Source organism: Heterodontus francisci, chromosome 24, assembly GCF_036365525.1.
Source record: "Heterodontus francisci isolate sHetFra1 chromosome 24, sHetFra1.hap1, whole genome shotgun sequence".
Lineage (NCBI taxonomy): Eukaryota > Metazoa > Chordata > Chondrichthyes > Heterodontiformes > Heterodontidae > Heterodontus > Heterodontus francisci.
The window spans coordinates 59,081,134-59,106,474 of record NC_090394.1 but is presented as its reverse complement, the minus strand read 5'-3'; the positions used below and the strand labels follow the sequence as shown (position 1 = coordinate 59,106,474).

The following is a 25,341-nucleotide window of genomic DNA, read 5'->3' as shown; positions in this document are numbered from 1 at the left end:
AATTGGCTTGGGGTGGCCGGCCCGTTTGTCACCCCGCACACTGTATGTAAAGTGGGGCGGGGGTGGGAGCGGGTCGGGAGGCCTCCTGCTACATTTTACGCCATCCACACCCCCCACCACCATCCGGCTCGCTGGGGTGGCGCAAAATTCCGGCCATTAGAAACTGGAATGCGATTTCTCAAATATACTTCACTTGGAATCTTTACAGCTAACTTAGGTCTTAGACAAAGGACAGTTTGAAAAATCACCATATGTCTCAGATGCCCATAGTGCTTCTTTTAAATTGACTTTAAATTAAATACAAAAAAGCATGCAATGAACAATAACCATTCAAGTTCCTTTCACATATTATGTACAGCTTAGAACATTGTGAACTCTGCTCTTGTCCATTTAGTCTCGAAGTAAAGTTCTAAAGCACCAAAGTAGCAGAGTGATACTTCAGAACTTCTATCGATCCCCATATCATCGCAATTCAACTTTGGCTGACAGCCCACCAGATAACCACCTCTAGTTACAATGACACAGAAAATTGAAGAGTATTTCATGATTTGAGTTTCTACCTATCTCTATAACTTTTTATCCCATTCTCAACCAAAGACTGTACAACATTTATATTGGCACTTATGTTGGCGCCAATTGCTGTCAGTTGCTTTTGCAGATACCAAAACACAGCAGTGAGAGTGACATATTGCTTAATTGCTTAAGAAACAGTTGCAGTTTTCAATTAACATAGTAATTATATCAACATTTCATATGCATTGAAGGACATGTTCATATCTCAGCGTGCATAAAGGTACATATTTATGCTTCAAATCACAGTACTGCAGTGTGGGTGAGAGGTTCTGATAAAGGCAGCTTGTGGCATGGGAGGCTAGATATTTGGACTGTGGTAAAGGGAAATCCCAAAGCATCAATATTAATCATGACATTTAGATAATCAATGATTACTGAATTAAAAGAAAATCTATATATTCAGTAGACTGTCTCATTCTCAAATGAGAGGTTTAGGAAGGCTGATAGTAATACTGCTATTGAGCAAGCTCTGCTAAGAGTAGAAAAGGGTATGAAGGTCAAGGACACAAATAAAGATGATGGATTAGATTAATTTCTATTATTTTAAAAATATGCATTGTAGAAAGAAAAATATTGTATGAGACTTACAGCAGTCACTCACCTATTTGTTCATTCCCCATAATGTCATGCTCTGCTTCTGCAAGTGGCTCAGTCCTTGTATAAAGTGCAAGATAATTGCAGCCACTATTCAAGCACTAGAGAAACAACAAATGGAATGCCATGGCATCATTAACTAAAACAGCGTTTGCTACACATAAATTGTTTTGATCGCGTATGCAAATATAGCACAAATTTTTAAATAAGTAACTGAAATGCACAGTGGTGCAGTGGTTAGCACTGCAGCCTCACAGCTCCAGCGACCCGGGTTCAATTCTGGGTACTGCCTGTGTGGAGTTTGCAAGTTCTCCCTGTGTCTGCGTGGGTTTTCTCCGGTTTCCTCCCACAAGCCAAAAGACTTGCAGGTTGGTAGGTAAATTGGCCATTATAAATTGCCCCTAGTGTAGGTAGGTGGTAGGGAAATATAAGGACAGGTGGGGATGTGGTAGGAATATGGAATTAGTGTAGGATTAGTATAAATGGGTGGTTGATGGTCGGCACAGACTCGGTGGGCCGAAGGGCCTGTTTCAGTGCTGTGTCTCTAAACTAAATGATTACATTTTAATTTAATTTTTATCAGGCAGATGTCTGACATGTGCAGAAACCAAGCACCATGCTTAAGGGTGTCTTTAAAGCCAATATACTGAGAAATCCATTCAGGTACGGTTTTGTTTGCTTGATATGGACTGCACACTTTTCTGCTCCTTGGGACATATTCCACTTCCCTAAATGCAGAGAGTTAGAGCAGTAAATAACTGTTGTCAAACTGCTTAATGTAGTAAAGATAGAGTTATCCCCACTGAGAAAGTCAGAAATCTCAGGATGGTAGGAAGTCCACAACCAAGCAGGGAGCCTGGAGTACTGGAAATGTTCACTCCGAGAATCAGGTTGCATTACTTACTTGTCAAGTTGTGTGAGAATACTGCAGAGTCAATATATATTAAAACTTATTGTTGAATATACTACTCGAGCTTGAATCATGGGAAGTTATCGTTGAACCCTTTGTTGCAACGGTAACCACAGCATAATTTATCAGTTTTCATAAGCTCACATCAGATATTTTAAAAATGAACCTGCCTAGTTGATTTTTTGATTGCTGAAAGTGCCCATCTGCCCAGAATTTCCATCTCCAATTCTTCTCTCCCCTCCTCCCCATTCACCAGCATCACACTTTCTCAATTTTACTAACACAAATTCTAACTCAATCAAAATACACTATGCCAGTACTGAATATCAGGCACTTTTTTTTTTATTTGTTTGTGGGATGTGGGCATCGCTGGATTTATTGCCCATCCTTAATTGCCCTTGAGAAGGTAGTGGTGAGCCACCTCCTTGAACCGCTGCAGTCCACGTGGGATAGGTACAACCACAGTGCTGTTAGGAAGGGAGTTCCAGAATTTTGACCCAGTGATAGTGAATGAATGGCGATATAGTTCCAAGATGGTGTGTGGCTTGGAGTGGAACTTGCAGTGATGGTGTTCCCATGCATCTACTGCTCTTGTCCTTCTAGGTGGTAGAGGTGGCAGGTTTGGAAGGTGCTAAGGAGCCTTGGTGCATTGCTGCAGTGCATCTTGTTTATGATACACACTGCTGCCACTGTGCACGGTGGTGGAGGGAGTGAATGTTTGTAGATGGGGTGCTGATCAAGTGGGTTGCTTTGTCCTGGATGGTGTTGAGCTTCTTGAGTGTTGTTGGAGCTGCATCCATTCAGGCAAGTGGAGAGTATTCCATCACACTCCTGACTTGTGCTTTGTAGATGGTGGACAGGCTTTGGGGAGTCAGGTGAGTTACTCACCTCAGGATTCCTAGGCTCTGACCTGCTCTTGTCGCCACGGTATTTATATGGCTACTCCAGTTCAGTTTCTGGTACATGGTAACCCCCAGGATGTTGATAACTGATGAAGTAGCAAGTATCCTGGTAATGGTTGGATCCATAGCCAAGGTTTGTTAATGATTATTCGATGACCCTGACATGGGCTTAGGCTGGATGGCTACTTGTTGGCCGGCGTGGACTCGGGCTGAATGGCTTTCTTCTGTGCTGTAAATTTCTATGATTCTATTAAGTTCCCCTCCAAGTCACACACCATTCTGACTTGGAAACAAACCGTTGTTCCTTCACTGTCATTGGGTCAAAATCCCAGAATTCCCTCCTGAACAACACTGCAGGTGTACATAAACCACATGAACTGTTGCGGTTCAAGAAGGTGTCTCATCACCACTTCCCAAGAGCAAAAAAAAAATGGAATTGTAGGTGATAAACCTTCATTTTGAGGCAAATCCGTTGGTGCAACAAAGAATGTGTAATCTAATTTATGGAAAAGATCTACATTTATCCCTCACAGGCACTATCATTTTATTTATTTATTTTATTTAGAGACACAGCACTGAAACAGGCTCTTCAGCCCACCGAGTCTGTGCCGACCAACAACCACCCATTTATACTCTTCTTTCTTTTTCTTTTGGGCCTCCTTATCTCGAGAGACAATGGATACGCGCCTGGAGGTGGTCAGTGGTTTGTGAAGCAGCGCCTGGAGTGGCTATAAAGGCCAATTCTGGAGTGACAGGCTCTTCCACAGGTGCTGCAGAGAAATTTGTTTGTCGGGGCTGTTGCACAGTTGGCTCTCCCCTTGCGCCTTTGTCTTTTTTCCTGTCAACTACTAAGTCTCTTCGACTCGCCACAATTTAGCCCCGTCTTTATGGCTGCCCGCCAGCTCTGGCGAATGCTGGCAACTGACTCCCAAGACTTGTGATCAATGTCACACGATTTCATGTCGCGTTTGCAGACGTCTTTATAGCGGAGACATGGACGGCCGGTGGGTCTGATACCAGTGGCGAGCTCGCTGTACAATGTGTCTTTGGGGATCCTGCCATCTTCCATGCGGCTCACGTGGCCAAGCCATCTCAAGCGCCGCTGACTCAGTAGTGTGTATAAGCTGGGGGTGTTGGCCGCTTCAAGGACTTCTGTGTTGGAGATATAGTCCTGCCACCTGATGCCAAGTATTCTCCGAAGGCAGCGAAGATGGAATGAATTGAGACGTCGCTCTTGGCTGGCATACGTTGTCCAGGCCTCGCTGCCGTAGAGCAAGGTACTGAGGACACAGGCCTGATACACTCGGACTTTTGTGTTCCGTGTCAGTGCACCATTTTCCCACACTCTCTTGGCCAGTCTGGACATAGCAGTGGAAGCCTTACCCATGCGCTTGTTGATTTCTGCATCTAGAGACAGGTTACTGGTGATAGTTGAGCCTAGGTAGGTGAACTCTTGAACCACTTCCAGAGCGTGGTCGCCAATATTGATGGATGGAGCATTTCTGACGTCCTGCCCCATGATGTTCGTTTTCTTGAGGCTGATGGTTAGGCCAAATTCATTGCAGGCAGCCGCAAACCTGTCGATGAGACTCTGCAGGCACTCTTCAGTGTGAGATGTTAAAGCAGCATCGTCAGCAAAGAGGAGTTCTCTGATGAGGACTTTCCGTACTTTGGACTTCGCTCTTAGACGGGTAAGGTTGAACAACCTGCCCCTTGATCTTGTGTGGAGGAAAATTCCTTCTTCAGAGGATTTGAACACATGTGAAAGCAGCAGGGAGAAGAAAATCCCAAAAAGTGTGGGTGCGAGAACACAGCCCTGTTTCACACCACTCAGGATAGTTTATACTAACCCTACAGTAATCCCATATTCCCTATCACCTCCCTACACTAGGGGCAATTTACAACGGCCAATTTACCTATCAACCTGCAAGTCTTTTGGCTGTGGGAGGAAACCGGAGCACCCGGCGAAAACCCACGCAGACACAGGGAGAACTTGCAAACTCCACACAGGCAGTACCCAGAATCGAACCCGAGTCCCTGGAGCTGTGAGGCTGCGGTGCTAACCACTGCGCCGCCCATTTTATCGCAATAACATATTAGTCGTAAATAAGCACACAAAGTACCAGAGAAAAATCAAGTGACTTATTCCTTTCAAATACAAATATGTCATCATTTTTCAACATTCATATCGTACCTTAGTTAGATTTAAATATTTTTTCTCTGAATTCTTTTTCCTTGCTTCCACCTGTTCTTTGGAATGCTCTGCATTTTCACAATGCCTTGTGTGTTCAGCCTCCTCCTGTCCTGAATTTGCCTGTTCCAGATGCACTTCCTTTGCCTCAGTTTTTTCTGGCAGGACATTTTTAATGTCATTATTCCTTCTGGCCTCAACTATTGGTCCATCCAATTCTTTTTTTTCCTTGCATTTAGATTCCATTTGCAGGGTCTGTTGCAGAATTTCTTTGTGTATTTCATTTTCTTGTTCCTCATCACTAGCAATTTCAGCCTCCACCTCCACAGCCTATGAAATAAAGTATGTGCTAAATGCAGTAAATTAAAAGGGACTGAAATCCACAGTAATAATCAATTTTACTTTCATGAATACCTGAGAAATGAATTTAATTGAACTGAAAATGAAAACCTAAAATAGTTTTCTGCAAAGAAACCATTATATTCACTTCTGATCTCTGAATAACAATCTGCAAGTTTCTCTTAGGTCAATTTTCATTGTTGAATGTTTTCACACCTTAATACAAGGGTTTGTGGTGATAAGCAATCGAAACCTTCCCAATTCATGCTTCTAGTGTCAACATCGCGCTTTCCCAGATAAGGAATAGAGTCAGCTGCAGAGTAGGGCTCCTTCTTCTCAAACTGAATGTCTTAGCACACCTTACTCCCTACCACATCACTATGACATTTCCCCCACTAGCTACTCCTGTGGCTTCTGAATGACTGACTGCCAAATTATATATAGTTTTGTGCTGTGGAATACATCCACTAGGAATCTGGCCAAGATTGCCCAAATTATTTTCAACCGGCAGACTTTCTCTGTGCTTAGGTTCCAGAAAAGGATGATGTGTACATCAAAAAAAACATTTTACTATGTTTACAGTTCAGATTACACTGCCAATTGCTGTGTAATATGGTGCATGATTCATTTCTATCAAACTAAACTAAAGTAAGTTTATATTTTAGAAAGCATCCAAGAAAGTATGTAACATACTTAGCTAATATTTAGCTAAATTCGAGACAAGGATAGGTTACATACTTTGAACAGTTCACTTACTCTAATGGCTTTTTTGTTGATTTTTTTGGTTAACTTTTACATGTAGTTAAAATATCTACCATTAAAGGAAAATTAAGTTTTTTTGAAATATTGTTACATATTCATAAAAGGCTTTCTCTTTCTCACATTGTTTATAACTAAGTTATTGGACCACTCCCTCCACTCTTCCACCCAGTTAGGGCCATTTAACATAATTCAAATCACTTTCAAAACTTTGAAAGGACATGGTAATTACTTAAAATCATGGAAGCACTGGCTCCCACAACATTAAGTAGAGGAAGTATGATTTGGTATATACATTTGGGTAGGATTTGATAATTAATGGCTAACATTATCCAAAGAATGAGGAAAAAACAACTGAGATAGATAATCTACTTTGCTTTTCATTTGTTAACAAGGCAAAAAGTTGAGTGCATATGATGCAGTTTTCTGCCTCAAGTTTCTTTTGCAAATTACAGATCTTTTTGTCACTAAATCTTGACAATAAATGTTTAGTAAACATGAGCATAGCCCCTTAAGTTTTACAAATATTTAAGAGCAACCTTTATGAAGGTCTCACAAAGCAGCTACCATGCAAGTGAACGGATACTTGAGATTTTCTAATTCACTCCTTGCTAGATTATGAGTGCACTTAAAAAGCCATTAAGCTATCCTTGATAAGTGTTTTATTGCTTGAAAGTGAAAAAATATTCATAACATTCTTGACCATTTCATGTTCTTGGTGTAGTCTACATAGTATGAATACATTATTCAAACTTTCACTTAACAGAATCTATGTTCCATTTTCCATCAGAATAGGGAACAAAAGGAGGGAATGGTAATGAGGCTAGTCCAAGGGATATCTTAAGGTATTCACATCAAATCTTAAGTAATTTAATATTTCTTCCAATTCAGTATACAATTCAGTTGTGGAATGCCAGGTCCCGTGCAGGAACACAAGTGAGTCAACTTAACTAATCTTAGAGACTATCTTTGCTGATGTTACTCTATAGAAAAGTATATTCTTCAAACTTGGAACTTTATTTGTGCCACAGATGGCCAAAACTGACCAACAGTAAATTTATATAAAATCATCACATTGGGGATCCTCAAGAGTGTACCTTCCTGTCCCATAAATCCAAAAGTATGAATTTCTTTTGAGGAAGAACAGAAATTTGCTTAGTATGAGCAATTTCCCATTGTTGGCCTGTATTTGGAACACAGCTATATTTGATACAAGAGAAGAAAATACTTTCTGCAGAGTACAATAAGTTAACTCTATAAAATTGAACTATTTTGGGTGGTGAATTGTCATTTGTCTGGGCCCTCTTTTGTGCAATGAATGCATTAGGAACCAAGAACCTAGGAAATGCCAATGTTTGAAGTTTTACAGTGCCTATTCCAAGCAGAATCCTGAAAAATTAATTGTAAGAGAAGTAACCATGTTTCATCATTGAATTCAATTTAAAATTACATTTGATAATTCCTTTGTTTTAAAATGAGAAGTTGAATTCTTTTATGGAACAAGGAAACTGCTACATTAAAATAGTTACTATAACATGAAAAGTGGTACAACACAGATCATTATGAAATATCAAACATTCCTTCATGGGGTAGGTGCAATCAAACCATCTTATGCCTTAGTAATCTTGGTGCTGAATTAGTCAAAGGAGTGTGGTCAGGTTCTGATAACAAAGGACCCGAAATATCCAGTTCTGCAACCATTTCATCCAACCCCTTAACTGAGGTGACAAACTGACCTCAATACTCATCAGCAGGGAAATCAAAATCAGCTTTGTCAAGTAGTATGACCTCTTGCTTTTTTTAAGTATGCCTAGAGACAGGAAGGGGGAACCATTGGCATCAAGTGCATTGGGGATCCAGCTGAGACATGTAGATTGATATAATCCACAAATTTCAGAATAACATTCATCAGCTATAAGACCTGTCTACAAAATTGAAGGAGAAGAAAATAGTGCAAGACTCCTATATGCAGGGAGTTCATTGGCAGCCATAGAAGAATTACTCTGTGCAATTGTTATGGCATGGAAGAAACCAGTAGAAGCCAAGAAGGAACAGCAACACTGTGAAATACCTCAGAACTTAACACCCATTTTAATGGGAATCCAGCAGCTACAATGTATCCAGGAAGACAAGGATGACAGTTCAAGAATTTAAGATTTTCCAATGGTTTGCCCTGACTTGTCATCAAGATTAGTCACTTAATCACCAGTACTGGGAGTGATAAGAGTACTCTGATTTGTGGCATTACTCAAGATCGTTCTCTCTGATATTGGAACCCAAATGTGTCCAAAATCTTGAACTCCAAATCAATGAGGCTATAAGCAGTGTTTAGTGTGCACTGTACTGGTATGGAAAGTTAGAGCCTCATCTAAATATTCTGACGAATATAAAGTTGAATGGGGGGGGGGGAAAGAGCGAGGGGGGGGGGGGGGGGGAAGGAGAGAGAGAGAAAAAAAGGGGGAGAGGGAGGGATAGAGAGGGAGGGGAAGGGAGAGAGAGAGAGATTGCATTTATAGCTTTTACAAACTCAGGATTTCCCAAAGTGACTTACAGCCAATGAAATACATTTATAATTTAGCCACTGTTGTAATGTAGGAAACGCAACAGCCAACTTGCACAAAGCAAGCTCCCTTTGTGATAATGACCAAATTATCTGTTTAAGTGATGTTGGTCAATGACAGATATTGGACAGGGGACCAGGCAGAAATCCTCTGCTCTTCTTCAAAATAGTGCCATATCATCTTTTACGTCCACCTGAAGGAACACACAGGGAGTTGGCTTAACGTCTCATCCAAAAAATGGCACACACCAACAGTGTAGCACTCCATCAGTACTGGACTGGAGCGTCATCCAGGATTATGTGCTCAAGTCGCTGGAGTGGCACTTGAAACCACAACCTCCTGTTTCAGAGATGAGTGTGTTACCAACCATGGCTGGCACTAACATTCAGTAAGCACAAACTTTTCAACAGGATATAGGGAGGAGGAGAAGTGTTATTCTCAAGTCAAGCTTCAGGATGTAACCTATATAAACAATACATGAAAAGCAATATAACAAAAGGGTATAGCAGGGAATACAAAATATGTTGCATTTATTTACATTATCTATTATGTTAAATCACCAGCTGTCGCATCTGACAATAAGCATGTCAGTTATAAGAATTGTAGTTGCTGTGCTACACTTAAAAATATTTAATAACAGTTCAAGATTTTAGATAAAGCTGCAGGATGCTGATAAAATGATATCCAATGGATTTAACTTCTAATTCCTGCACTCACGTTGAAAAAGACAAAAAAAAGTGTTTGTATTTGCAAAACATTTCCCCCTTTACTTTTATTTAAATTTCCTTCTACTGGAATCTGTATGATAGACAAGGTGAAGCAAGTCTACAATGCAGTGAAAATAACATTACGTGAGGGGTGGTGGGGGAAGGTGGTATGATTTTGTGTTCAAGGTGAGTGACATAGATGTTCAATATATAAACACTTAGCCACTTTTGGCACCTGGTGTCATCAAAAACACTCACATTAGCTAATGACAGCAGAATGAAGATCCCTTAACTGTTCTTGAACAATGTGCCTTGATCCCAATTTCAGAAATGTATTTACTGCTGCGCCAATTTGAAACACCAACCACCCCCCTCAGATTATCAAATTTAAACAGTATTATATGCAACTTAGTATTGTGCACCACAGCTTCTCAGTTTAAGTTGGATCTTTATACCAGAGAGGACCCAGCTTAATCTAACTGTGCTAAATAGGCTACACCACTTGGTCTCTATGTGAATTCATATTTGAGCTACTTTGTGGCAACCTTTTGAAAAATTAATCAAGTATTCTGTAATTGTCCCTTTACTTGCAAACTTAGAAGAGAAAAGGCTGTTACTTTATCAAAACAGGTGCTGTTGCATCTCATCTGTGCTCTCATGAAATTAACTATTTATTTAAGTTACCTTAAGATTGTCCCAAGTCGCAAGACAGGGCTGAGGTATGTTCAGACCAGTTCAAAGTTTCATATGTTCATACATATTATATAAAACTGACAGATACTTACCTAAAGAAAAGATCACTGAGGAGGCAATTCACCAAAAAACCTTATATTTGAAAAACTGCTCTGGTAACCAAAAACATATATGAAACATAAAATGCGTAAGCATTGCACACTCAAAGATGATGCCATACATTGTACACAAACAGAAATACTGAATTCTTCAAGACCAGCATACCTACTAGTGCTAGTTAAGCTGTTAAGTGATAATTGTCCTAGCTTTCATGGACATTAACTGAAATTTATTGTAATGTAAATTCTCTGAAGCGATTCAGGTTGTCAAAGTAATTTTATTAAGCACATACATTGTTCTCAGAACAAAAACTGTACACTAGAAACAAGGCTGTACAATAAAATTAATTCTCATCAATGCTGATGAAGACAGTATAGCTTCAATGGTCTTTACACACAGTGTTGAACATTTCACATGATCCTATCGGAGATGGTTATTTTTTCATTTTCATATCTGCTTCAATGGCACAGCGACGTCCTCTTGTACCACCATCCTAATGGAAAAAACAATTACTCTCTTTTACTGCCTATTGGGGAATCATTAAGCATTTATAGCCACAGAAGTTTTTGTTCATTTCAGAACACCCCATTTTATGAGGCAGACTGCACATGCATTGGTAAAAGAAAAATTGTCAAACAAAAACTTAATTGGTCCAAAAAGTTTCCATCAAGCTTTTTTTGCAATACATAGTGCACAGAACTAAAAAGGTATGCTGCATTTATAAATGAAGACAAAAATATATTTGTAGAACAAAACTTCATGCAGTAATTGGGTAATAGTTTTGTGAAGAACAATGGAAATGAAGACCATATTTAAATATATTAATACAAGGCAGACAATCCTGATAGTTACAGGGTATTTAACAGGTTGAGCAGGATACACAAAAAATATTGAGGGACGGTGGTTGAAGATCTGACATCACATAAGGGAGCAACATTCTTAAAATGCAAAACATTCCTGTAGTTTCTAATGCCTAGCACCAATACATTCCATCTTCATTTGAAAAAAAAATTCAAACTGAATGCATTCCACTTACCTGGTAGCAGCAATTAACTGCTTTGCGGAGATCGTTAACAGTATTTTGTCATCAGCTGATGTCACAGCGCTTGCTGTTGCTGGCTGAAATACATGGGGAAACTAGAAATGTCAACACAGGACAGCTTTTAAAAATAAATTTCATTTAAATTTAAAAAAAAAGCATGTTTTTAAACCAGTGATTGTATAAAGTAGAAGTTTGTGTGTTAAATTACCAACATGCAATCGCTGAAATAAAAGTAAATTCATAACACACAAAACTCCTAGATTTCCATGTATTTCAGCCAGCATTGTGACATCATCAGCTGATGACAAAAAACCTCTCCAAAGTAGTTAACTGCTGCAACCTGGTAAGAGGAAAATACCCACTGAAACTTCTGTGTAGACGAAATGATAAAAATGAATTAGTTTTAGGAACTAAATGTAAGAGTTGTGTTCTATGCACTTAATAAAAATTATGTTGGAACCCAAAGTTTTTATTTGACATTTAATCACTGACAGTTAAAAATCTAGAAAAAGGGAACTATGTGATTGTACATAATACTCATATTAGTAATAACTAAATTTGATCGCCCGCTTCATTGAAACATTTATTCTGCAGATAAGCACGGGTCATTAATTGTAAAGATGGGTTTATTGTGTGGGATTGAAATACAGTCACAAATACATTCGGAAAATGTGGAACATTCTGGAGAATGGCTGGAAAAATCTAGGAATATAAGTCACACTGTTTAAGCCAGGTCCCTGTATTTTGAAACACAAGACAATACATAACAATATGACTCATACTTGGATTTTAAGACAGCTGGAGGTTAATCATAAAATGGGGCTACTGAATCTAATTCTATTTGCCATTTTTATGAACTATTAGGAAAGCAATATTTGAATTAGTGAGTGAGAAGCTTTTGAACAGTCAGATGTCATTATGGGGTAGAGAGCATTGAAATTGATTTAAAGATCTTTCAAAGGACTGACACCTTTATCTTGTGAGAGTGGCTGTAAAATTGAAATTCTCACTAATACTTAAGGACAGATTTCCTCAAAGTCCCAAGTATTCCCTAAACAATGTAGCTGGCTTCTATCATGAGCATCTGATGATTTAAAACCACCTTCACGTATGAGGTTAATTTATTTCAGAGTCATACAGCACAGAAACGGGCCCTTTGGCCCACCGCGTCCATGCCTACCATAATGCCCATCTATACTAATCCCACCTGCCTGCATTAATTCCTCTATGCCTTGCTTATTCAAGTACCTGTCCAGATGCCTCTTAAACATTGCTACTGTTCCTGCCTCACCACCTCCTCAGGCAGCTCATTCCAGATACCCACTATTCTTTGTGTGAAACATTTACCCCTTTGATCCCCTTTAAACCTCCTCCCTCTCAACTTAAATCTATGCCCTCTAGTTTTAGTCACTCCGACCATGGGAAACAGACTCTGGCTATCTACCCGATCTATGCCTCTCATAATTTTATATACCTCTATCATGTCCCCTCTCAGCCTCCTTCGCTCCAGGGAAAACAGACGCAGCCTATCCAATCTCTCTTTATAACTTAAGCCCTCCAAACCAGGCAACATCCTTGTGAATCTTTTCTGCACCCTCTCTAGCTTAATCGCATCTTTCCTGTAGTGTGGTGACCAGAACTTCACACAGTACTCCAAATGCCACCTAAGCAACGTTATGTACAACTGTAACATGACGTCCCAACTCTTGTACTCAATGCCTCGGCCGATGAAGGCAAGCATGCCATACACCTTCTTCACCACCCTGTCTACCTGTGTTGTCACTTTCAGGGAACTATGTATTTGCACCCCCAAGGTCTCTCTGCTCAACAACACTCCCCAGGGCTCTGCCATTCACTGTATATGTCCTGCCCTGGTTTAACTTCCCAAAATGCATTACTTTGCACTTGTCTGCATTAAATTCCATTTGCCAATCCCTTGCCCACTTTCCCAGTTTATCTATAAACTGTTGTAACCTTAGACAACCTTCTTCACTGTCCACTGTACCACCAATTTTGGCGTCATCTGCAAACTTACTAATCATGTCCCCTACATTCACATCCAAGTCATTAATATATATGACAAACAACAGAGGGCCCCAACACCGATCCCTGCGGCACATCACTGGTCACCGGCCTCCAATCTGAAAAACAACCCTCCACTACCACCCTCTGCCTCCTATCACCAAGCCAATTTTGTATCCAATTGGCTAGCTCACCCTGGATCCCATGTGTTCGAACCTTCTGGACCAGCCTACCATGCGGGACTTTGTCAAAGGCCTGGCTAAAGTCCATGTAGACAACATCCATCGCTCTGCCCCAGTCAATCCTCTTGGTCAGCTCCTCGAAAAACTCAATCAAATTCGTGAGACAAGATTTCCCACGCACAAAGCCATGCTGACTATCCCTAATCAGACCATGCCTTTCCAAATGCATATAAATCCTGTCTCTCAGAATCCCTTCCAATAACTTCCCCACCACTGATGTAAGGTTCATCGGCCTGTAGTTCCCTGGCTTATCCCTGCTGCCCTTCTTAAATAAAGGCACAACATTAGCTCTCCTCCAGTCTTCCGGTACCTCACCCGTGGCTAACGATGATACAAAAATCTCTGCCAGGGCCCCAGCAATCTCCTCCCTTGCTTCCCATAGCATCCTAGGATACACCTAGTCAGGCCCTGGGGATTTATCCACCTTAATGCGCTTCAAAACATCCAACACCACCTCCTTTGTAATGTTGATATGCTTCAGGATATCGCTGTTCCCTCCCTTGAACTCACTAGCTTCCATGACCTTCTCCACAGTAAATACAGACAAGAAGTATTCATTTAAGACCTCACCCATTTCCCGTGGCTCCACACATAGATTATCACACTGATCCATAAGGGGACCTACTCGCTCTCTAGATACCCTTTTACTCTTAATATACTTATAGAATCTTTTAGGATTCTCCTTTATCTTATCTGCCAGGGAAATCTCATGGCCCCTTTTCGCCCTCTAATTTCCTTAAGTGTAGTCCTACATCCCCTATACTCCTCGAGGGACTCGCTTGATCCCAGCTGCCTATACCTGACATATGCCTCCTTGTTTGTCCTGACCAAACCCTCAATATCCCTCATTAACCAAGGTTCCCTAAACTTGCCAGCCTTGCCCTTCCATCTAACAGGAACATGCCGGCCCTGAACTCTTCCTATCTCACTTTTAAAAGCCTCCCACTTGCCAGACGTCCCTTTACCTGTAAACAGCCTCTCCCATTCAACTTTTGAGAGTTCCTGTCTGATGCCATCGAAATTAGCCTTCCCCCAATTTAGGACTTCAACCTGAGGACCTATCCTTTTCCATAACTATCTTGAAGCTAATACAGTTATGGTCACTGGTTCCAAAGTGCTCCACCACTGACACATCAACCACCTGCCCAGCCTCATTTCCTAAGATGAGGTCGAGTGTAGCCCCTTCTCTAGTAGGGCCATCCACATACTGCTTCAGAAAACTATCCTGGACACACTTAACAAATTCTTCCCCATTTGATCCCTTAGCATTAAGGCAGTCCCAGTCAATATTAGGGAAGTTAAAATCACCTACTATTACAACCCTATAATTCCTACACCTATCTGTGATTTCCCTACATATATGCTCCTCCAATTCCCTCTGACTATTGGGGGGCCTACAGTATAATCACTTTATTCTGAAATCATCTTGTAACATATAAGATGAACACATGTTTGATTCAAATCCCTCTAGTTTTATTGGCTTCTGTAGCTTATTTTGAAAGTGTTAACACCTCCACTAAAATAATGGGCAAATGATCATATAAAACTGCAGACTTAAATTAACTACCCAATCCTTTCTTCCTGGCTGCCTGACTCAGTGCAATACAGCAGTGAGCTAACTTTAACAAACACGTATTGAAATTCCAAGAGGGAAATAAAATTAAATTTAAATACAACATTTTGTTTTAATTCCGCCTTCCCCTGCTCAAATATATTTAAACTCCCTTCCAAAAGTCCCTTGACAGATGTTGTTCTATAATCATTTTAATTAGATCTACTCTCCTAAAAATCTGAACACAAAGCATCTCATCTGAGCAGAGTACCTGAAATATATTTTCCCTCGAGCACACTGGGAGAAAAATTTGTTCACGTAGCACCGTTTCAAGAGGCATTACGCAGACTTTTGTCAATTCTCCAGGGGCAGACAGCACCATGGGAGTTACTTGCGAGGTCCATGCAGCTTTCTTCAATGATATCAACAAGGAATATTGTGCAGGTAGTGGCCCATGGCACAGTCTGCCGGTGGGAAGTCAAATACGTAATGCTGCTTGAAGCGGTGCTACATGAACAAATTTTTACCCCCATTTACTCCTGGCAGGAATAAAGCTGCTTTCTGAGGGCTCATCCAAGTGGCTATTATTTACTTGTGAATCACGGGGAATGTCAGTAGCCTATTCTAAGCAGGGATCGTCACACCCTGAACCAATACTCAACCAGCAGCTACAGGTGTCGCAGGGTAAAATAAAACTTACCTGAATTGAACCTAGGACATTTTTCCTTCCTAACCCGAGGGGCACTGAAGCCAATTATATCAGCACTATTGCTGCGCCTTGCCGAAATCAGCAAATTCAGAAGAATTGAGATGGAACCTGTGACCTTCACAGGATAAACTCACTAAGCCATAGGTAGAGGATGTGTTGGTTCAAAAAAATTCAAGTTAGTCCTATTTTTCTTTGGCCTCCTTATCTCGAGAGACAATGGATACGCGCCTGGAGGTGGTCAGTGGTTTGTGAAGCAGCGCCTGGAGTGGCTATAAAGGCTAATTCTAGAGTGACAGGCTCTTCCACAGGTGCTGCAGAGAAATTTGTTTGTCGGGGCTGTTGCACAGTTGGCTCTCCCCTTGTGCCTCTGTCTTTTTTCCTGCCAACTACTAAGTGTCTTCGACTCGCCACATTTTAGCCCCGTCTTTATGGCTGCCCGCCAGCTCTGGCGAACGCTGGCAACTGACTCCCACGACTTGTGATCAATATCACGGGATTTCATGTCGCGTTTGCAGTTAGTCCTATATCTTAAATTATGACCCCCATGAAGATCCTGATTATTAATGAATCTGCTCTCAAACTCTACCACATTACAATAGTAACTATGGAAATTGAAATAAGTGTAATATAGAAGTAATTAATGAATGTAAGCTAAAGCTTTGTAAAGTATAAAAAAATCAAAAAATTCTGTGACATTGTGTTATACTTTAGCACATACTATACTTAATCTTTATGCAGTGACAGAATTATTGCTTTGATGTTAGGCTATGAACTGCTCTTCCCCCTCAACTAGAAAGTTATTTAGCACAACTATGCAAAGGAATGTGCCCTGGATGCAAGAGGTAAGATGGATTAAATGGCCTTCTCACCCGTATCTATATTGTGATTTTAATGAAAGTTATATGGAATTTTGTAGATTTAAAAACACAGTTTAGGTTGGTTCAGTTGGTGCTCAATAGATAGATGAATTGATGGCACAAATAGAAATAAATGGGTAAGATCTGATAGCCATTACAGAGATGTGGTTACAAGGTGATCAAGGCAGGGAACTAAATATTCAAGGGTATTTGATATTTCAGAAGGATAGGAGGAAAGGAAAAGGAGGTGGGGTAGCTCTGTTAATAAAGAATGAGATTTGTACAGTAGTGAGAAATGATCTTGGCTCGGAAGATCAAGATGGAGAATCAGTTTGGGCAGAGATATGAAAATAGCAAGGGAAAGAAGTTACTGGTGAGAGTAGTCTATAGGTCTCCTACCAGTAGTTTCACTGTAGGAGAGTATAAATCAAGAAATAACAGGGGCTTGTAAGAAAGGTACTGCAATAATTATAAGCAACTTTACTCTTCATATAGATTGTACAAATCAAATTGGCATAGGTAGCCTTGAGGACACGATCAGAGAATGTATTTGGGGCAGTTTCTTAGAACAATATGTTGTGGAAACAACCAGGCTATTTTACATCTGGCAATTTGTAATGAGACAGAATTAATGAATGATCGCATAGCAAAGGACCCTCTAGAGGAGAGTAATCATAACATGATCAAATTTCACATTCAGTTTCAGGATGAGGAACCTGGGTCTGAAACTAGTGTCTTAAACTTAAATAAAGGCAAATACTAAGGTATGAAGATAGAGTTGGCGAATAGGGAAAACAGATTAAAAGATAAGACGGCAGATAAGCCATGGCAGACGTTTAAGGAGATATTTCATGATCCTCAAAGATATATTCCATTGAAAGACTCCGCAAGAAGGATGAACCATCCCTGGCTAACTAAGGAAGTTAAGGTTGGTATCAAATTGAAAGAAAAGGCACACAATGTTGCGAAGACTAGTGGCAGGCCAGAAGACTGGGAAAATGTTAGAAACCAGCAAAGAATGACTGAAAACAAAGGGAGCAAACAGATGAGAGTGAACTGGCAAGAAATATAAAAACAGTAAGTGCTTCTACAAGTAGATAAAGAGAGAGGACATAAGAACTTAAGAAATAAGAGCAAGAGTAGGCCAGTTGGCCGCCCAACCTGCTTCGCCATTCAATAAGATCATGGCTGATCTGACTGTGGCCTTAAATCTACTTTCCTGCCTGCCCCTCATAACCTTTTACTCCCTTGAGTAGCCAAAGTAAATACTGGTCCCTTGGAGACTGAGGCTGGGAATTAATAACGGGAAACAAGGAAATGACAGAGAATTGGAACAAATATTTTGTATTTGTCTTCACGGTCGAAGACATTAAAAGCATCCAATAATAGTAGAAAATCAGGGGGCAAAAGGGAGGGAGGAACTTAAAACAATTACTACTGGAGAGAATGTACGAGGCAAACTCATGGGATTAAAGGCGGACAAGTCCCCTGGACCTAATAGCCTAAATCCTAGGGTCTTAAAAGACGTGGCTGCAGAGATAGTGGATGCATTGGTTGTAATGTTCCAAAATTCTCTAGATTTTGGAAAGGTCCCAGTGGATTGGAATACTAAAAATGTAATGCGCCTATTAAAGAAAGGAGGGAGACAGAAAGCAGGAAACTATAGGCCAGTTAGCCTAAAATCTATTATTGGGAAAATGCTGGAATCCATTATTCAAAAAGAATGAGGCTCATCACCATGGAAATATGCCTTTTCTTTAACTGTTCATTTGGAGCATTGTTTTAACTTGACCTTCCACAATTTTAAATGCTATGCTTTAACTGCGTACACCAATTAGGTTCAGTGGAATCATCAGATTTCAAGCCTTCAGCTAACGTCTATGTGCTTATTGTTTCTGGTATTTCCTTTTAAAATATTGATAGCAAAAATAGCTTTTGTAATCACTAGGCAATGGAAGGTGGCATGATGCAGGGAACTGGAGATTGTGATGCAAAACCTTACAGTATATGACATGGTAGTTACTGTAGCATTAAGGGATTTTATTTGACAGAAAAGTAAATAAGCTATTCAGTACTTACTTACAATGACTAGCTAAGCTGATCGATCTTAAAAACATAGGACTACCCACAATACAAGTAAAAGAAATCACTCAAGAATACCTATTCATAATTGCTAAGAGTAAATCACTAGTTTATATGGCAATTAAAAGCTGATAGCTAATTAGTCCTATATAAATGCAACTCAAAAATAGAGGACGAGCTGAAGATCATCATCTACGGCCTATTTAGTAGGGGACTTGAAGAAATGGAGGAACAGAGGCATTACTACCCATCACTAATATCACCACTGTTTGCTGGGCGAGACCTCAGACAAACATTGATCTAGGATTTTAAGCTATGGGGCCAAGAGAAACTGGTTGTGTTTGCTCATTAGCTAGCAGAGACTGTGGGCTACATTTTAAAAGCCCGCTGCCGAAATAGGCGGTGGGCAGAAAAAAAGGTGGCCCGCATGTAAGGGGCCCACATCGTCGAGCCGCCGCAATTCCAAATGCGGCGGCTCATTAGCATGGCTGGGGCGGCGGCCCCCCCCCCCCCCCCACCCCCTGATACTATGGAGTGGACGGGCGAGAATTTACCAGTATCCGGCGCCATTTTCAAAGGGCGTAGAGCCCCAAATGACACATTAAATTTTTAAAGGGCCGGTTATTGTACATTTTTTAAAAAAGGAATTGAAAAGTCTTCCCATGCCTTCTCCCACCCCTGCAATGCCACTAAACTTCATTTCTGCCCTTCCCCCCAAACCCCCTCCCAGAATACCTACCATCATTAAATAACCTTATCCCCACCCAAAGTTCAGACCTTTTGTCCTTTACCCTTTCCCATCACCCCCCAACCAGAGGAGTTTGACCCCACTCCCCACCTCCTGCATTGAGAAAAGCTCCTCCGCCCCCCTCCTGACAGGAGTCGCACCTCGTTTCCCTGAACGGAGGTTCGAAGGCATGGCAGTGCCAGCCACCCGAATGAAGATCGGTGCGGTGAATGAGGCGGCAACGGGACCTTCATTAATTCAGGTAGGTAAATTAATTTAAATATGGAAATCGTGGTCCTGTTGCCGAGTGACAGGCAGCCACCACAAGGCCTCACCGCCGAGATCGGTACGAGGCCTACTGGCATCGGGTGCGGGCCTCCTCCGTTGCTATCTTCATTTCCCCCTGTCACCGTTCCCAGCGTCGGAGAGCCTTTAAAATCCAGCCCTAGATAATAATTTTCACCTCTGTTTGTTTGAGACTTTCAATACTGGTACCATTGTCGCTTTAGCAGTATATAATGTTGCCGCTCTTATATTTCATCAAAATCTTTCATTAACCCACCCGCTGACAAATGCCCTAAAGTAGCTTGAGTTACCAAGAGAACACAATGCAGTTTCTGTATAAGGCTAGCATTTCCTAGTCGATAGGGAAAAGCACAATAGTCATAACAGAGAAACAAAATCTGAATTATGCAGTGTTGTGTTGTGGAAATAACCAACTTGTAATATGGATTTTTTCAGCGATTTGCCATTGCTTCTTTCTGTAGGGAACTCTGAATAAGATGGCAACATGCAAGACAAACCTGTGCTCCAAAGATAGCTTTCCAAAAATGTTACGTTCTTAACATTTTGTAAAATTCTACAGAATGAGATACAGCACAGCAAAAAAAAACAAAGTTGTTAAAGTGATGCCATCCTACCCGGAAATCACCACAGGTAAGTAAAGGAATTGCATTAATTGGATGATAATGTAGCAAGCCAGGCTTTCCCACAAAACAGCAGCATGTGATTTAAAAAAACTATCTGAATTATTCATAAATATCAATAAATCCTGCCAGTTCCCTCAAGTGAAAACTGGAACCTGCAGTAAGGCTGTTCAGAATTCAATGAACAGCATCCTACAGTGTGGGAAGCATCACCTACCTGTTCTGTCGTACAGCCCTATCAGAGTGAAGTCAGACTGCATGCGCTGCTCCTAATCGCTGGGTCCTGAGCATTTACATCAAGGCAGTTCTAGCAGTGGAACATGTAAATGCCTTAAACTGTCCTTCACTAGATCTAGAAGCTTTCTTCCATTGGTTTACATTTCTCTGGCTTCTTGAAAATCTTGGCACACAGCATTACGAACGTCTATTCCCTATTTTTTTCCATATATAGAAAAAAATGCTGTTTTGGTTGAAGTTTCTCTTGGTGTTGTTTGACTTCATAGCTAAACTGAAAGATCTTCCTCCAGACAGTACCTAACTGATCATCAGCTCATTGGACACAACCAGCTATGGACTGGTACTGACTGAACAACAGTCACATTGTAGCTGATCAATAGACAATACCACATTTTAATATGGCATTTACGAAACGGTGAATTATCAGATATTATTGAACCTAATGAAATAAACTGGGACAATCTCATCAAAACAAGCTTTCACAGAAAACAGTTAAAATTTTGACCAGCTATGAATAACATTATTTACCGCAGACTGAGCATAATAATCTGGGTTAACATTCAGGGCAGAACATTCACTTCCAGACTCTGATATCGCCTACAGTAAGTTATTATCTACATTCTGCAATGAATACTTACAAAGAGAGAGAGAAGGAAGGCAGGAGAGCCCATGGGGACACTGTCCTGTTAAAGGACAAACAAAAAAACCCAATCAGATTCAACCTGAGCAAACACAAAAGCAAACCAGCTACACTCCCTTTAAAAACATCAACCTGGATTTCCATTCAACGGTATTTTAATGCTGGCAGTAACCCATTTATTTGAATAGTTTACCAATGGGTTACAACTCCAATCATAAAGTCCAGGCTATTAGTACATCACTAACAAAGGATAAGGGATTCCAAGCACATCTATAAATTGTGTCAAGTGGGAGTTAAACCACTTTTATATCTGTGACTAAAAGGGGATTATTTTTATTGTATTATATTAACTGATGGTACAACAACATTTCTATCTATGATTGTATCTCTGGGCTAGGATTGCAGACTTTACCTATTGACATTATAGTTTTAGGATTACTGTACACAGATGGCCAGCAGTAATGAGGATACCTATACCTGCAAATCAAAACTACAAGTGTAATTGTTATTATGTTTTCATAGAAGCCTTCGACTACATCAGATATCTGGTACTATAAAAATGGAAACAGCTTGTATTAGACAAACATTCATTATGCTTGGGACAAGATTTATACAACCCTGCTCCAAGGGTTTAAATATGTTAGTGTTTTATTGTGCTCAAAGTCAAAAGCTGAACACATTGTATTACATATTCAAGGCCACCACAATGGCTCAGGTGGCAGAATTTAAATACTGCAACTATTTGAACAATGACAGAAAAGTAGGCAGCATCTTGTATGAATGCAATCACTTACCAGAACTTCAATAACAGTCATTTCAGTGAATACCTGAGCAAGCTATCGTCTTCACCGTGACATGAGAAGCCAAAGGTGGCTCCACGAGGTTATCTCCCAAAGGCCAATAGTTTTGTATTCTTCGACCTTTGCTGTCACTTTGAGGACTACAGTGCTTCTCTAAAGAGTCAGCAAGCAACAGCAAGAACATTTCATGTCAAGTGACCATATTTTCAGTAATTATGTTTGGGATTGAAACCCAGTGATAATGTAACTACAATGACAGATCATGTGCCAAAATCAACTACTCTCTCAACATCAGTCCCTGAAGGAGATCACTCAAAATTGAAGCATGGCTAAACCAATGTTCAATGCTTGTGTTTTACTGTGGTTGGAGTTTAAAATGGCAGCAGTGTAATTTTTTTTAAAATTATGGGTGCCGGTGTGGTATAGAAATGTAAAGGATCTCTGAAAGGAACTGGCTTCTTTTAAAATCTTTTCAGTTTTGGCTGATAAAAATTTTTTATATTTGGCAGCATCTCTTACTCTGATCCCCTGCAAAAATCTAAACATTTAATTGACAATGTTAATTATTCGTATTTCGCAACATCCAAATGCTTTTCCAGTTTTTACTTTCATTTCAATTATTCTTTGATCTTTTTTGTCCAATATATGTTACCACCCTCCCCAAAATATTCTGCTAGTTTGTCTCACCATCACTTTCATACTCTGCTCTAATTTTGTTGTGATTTCATAAATGGTACCTTGCCCAAAACTTGACGCATCAGCCTGGGCAAGGAGTGCTAGCATTTTCACAGCGGGTTCATCAGACCTTAACCTGACGCTATCCTAATCTCACATCTACAAGTTTACTTTCAGCATAATCATCTGAAGGCGGGTGGAAAACTGGCCCATTTTCCACCCCACCCCGCAACTCTTAGCTCAGTGATGGCAAGACCAACTGTCACACCCAATGTAATCCTAGCTGTCATGGTGTAACTTAAAAACAGACTAAAGGCTGGGAACTTTTCGATAGGGAATGCCAAGTTAGGGAATGCCAAAACAGTGTTGGATAACTGTAGAATAGTTCCCTGGAACAGTAAGTTATGGTTGATGGCTCCCCCAGAGATACAGGGAAGAATAAACGCAAGCTTTAATTTCAAACCAGGGTTACCTTTATAAGCTGATTAGTCTATAGCTTGTGATAGACTTTGGGATTTCTTAAAGGCCAAATCTAAATGAATGTATTGCAATGTCTGCCATTTAACAGCTAATTTTTACAGATTTTATTGTTTAACACCCCAAGCTAACAGAATTCATGGTTCTGCCTCTCCATAAAATACTTGTGCTACAGACATGCACTGACCTTTTCTGCAGCATCCTGTTTTCGTGTTGACTCACGTCCACGCAGGCTCTTAGCACTGATTCCAGACTCTGATGTTTGCATTATTAACTGCGTGGCTAGGAATTGCTAAAAGATTGGGGGGGGAAAAAATAGAGGAAGATAAAAAGATAGTCCTAAGTCTAAACAGGAGCAATATCACAACAGATTCTTGGAGCATATGCCATACTTCAGTCATCATTTAAGGCTATTTTCCCCAACTAAAGGAGGGCAAGGGATTTTTGGACTTCCTAGAGTCATAGAATCGTTGCAGCACAGAAGGCCATTCGACCTGTATCTGTGCTAGCCCTAAGGAGCAATTCACATGCTGCCACTCCCTCGCCCTCTCCCCACATCCCTGCATATTCCTCCTCTTCAGATATTTAGAAAACATAGAATCATGTACTGCACAGAAGGAGACCACTCTGCCCATAGTGTCTGTGCTTCCCGAAAAATGAACTGCACAGCCTAATTCCATTTTCCAGCACTTGGTCCGTAATGCTGAAGGTTATGGGACTTCAGGTGCATATCCAGACCCCTTTTAAATGAGTTGAGGGTTTCTGCCTTTGCTATCCTTTCAGGCAGTGAGTTCCAGATACCTACCATCCTCTGGGTGAAAAAAACGTTTTCCTCATCTCCCCTCTAATCCTTCAACCAATCACTTTAAATCTATGCCTACTAGTCACTGACCCCTCTGCAAAGGAAATAGGCCCTTCCCATCCACTCTATCGAGGCTCTTCACAACCCTGTACACCTGCACCCCCTCCCGACCTAAATTACAATCAGATAATAAGGGATTATTTGGAAATGTTACCAAAAGTGTAGATTTTCCATCTAAATAGTTAAAGAGAGAGAGAATTGGCTATTAGAGGTTTTAGATAGGCTATGAAATTGGTTAAACAAATACATTTCAACACTGATAAAGATGTTAAGTTTGTCATTGTGGTCAAAATGTGCATCACTGGTTAAACTGGATCAGATTAAATTGGCAGAGGGAGTCTCAAAGGGACCTTGGAGTAATTTTTGACTTATTGCTTTCACTGCAGTGAAGCAAGTAAAGCAGCAAATAGAATGCTGAGGTGTGTAGCTCAGTGCTGTCCAACAGAAATTGCTAAATAGCCACATGTGGGCGGGCAGCACAGTGACGCAGTGGTTAGCACCGCAGCCTCACAGCTCCAGCGACCTGGGTTCAGTTCTGGGTACTGCCTGTGCAGAGTTTGCAAGTTCTCTCTGTGACCGCGTGGATTTACGTCGGGTGCTCCGGTTTCCTCCCACAGCCAAAGACTTGCAGGTTGTTAGGTAAATTGGCCATTGTAAATTGCCCCTAGTTTAGGTAGATGGTAGGAGAATGGTGGGGAGGTGGTCGGGAATATGGGATTAATGTAGGATTAGTATAACTGGGTGGTTGTTGGTCGGCACAGACTCGGTGGGCCGAAGGGCCTGTTTCAGTGCTGTATCTCTAAATAAATAAAAAATAAATAAATGTGTGACTATGGCAATATCATTTTAGTCACATGCACTAATTTTAGTGTAAAATGCTTTGCGCATTTACAATATCTAGGTAAATGTAGTTCCCATGCACATATTTACATTAATATTTATCACCATTCAGTAACGAAGGAATTCAAGCAATCAAGATGTTCGCTCACTCTGCTTTTCATTTTACTAACAACCAACAAACACAAAAAAGGTTGAAGTACACATACACAAGCTGTGAGAATATGGGTATCAAGATCACATACCTAACAATGGTGCCTATTATTCATTTTTTCTTTACTAATCAGAAATGTAATTATCCCCACCTGGATTTCCAGTTAGACACA

General features: G+C 40.5%; 1 protein-coding gene across 6 annotated transcripts in view; it reads right to left on the bottom strand.

The window, feature by feature from the left end:
* LOC137383435 (bromodomain-containing protein 8-like) overlaps positions 1-25,341 on the bottom strand; it is a 115,695-nt gene that overhangs the window by 30,886 nt on the left and 59,468 nt on the right. For all 6 annotated transcript variants that reach the window (XM_068056303.1, XM_068056301.1, XM_068056304.1 and 3 more), the window contains exons 19-22: positions 23,504-23,608; positions 21,363-21,407; positions 5,174-5,500; positions 1,175-1,268 (exon numbers count right to left, since the gene is read on the bottom strand). In XM_068056303.1, coding sequence (XP_067912404.1) covers positions 1,175-1,268; positions 5,174-5,500; positions 21,363-21,407; positions 23,504-23,608 — 571 coding nt within the window. The remainder of the gene's footprint in view (positions 1-1,174; positions 1,269-5,173; positions 5,501-21,362; positions 21,408-23,503; positions 23,609-25,341) is intronic.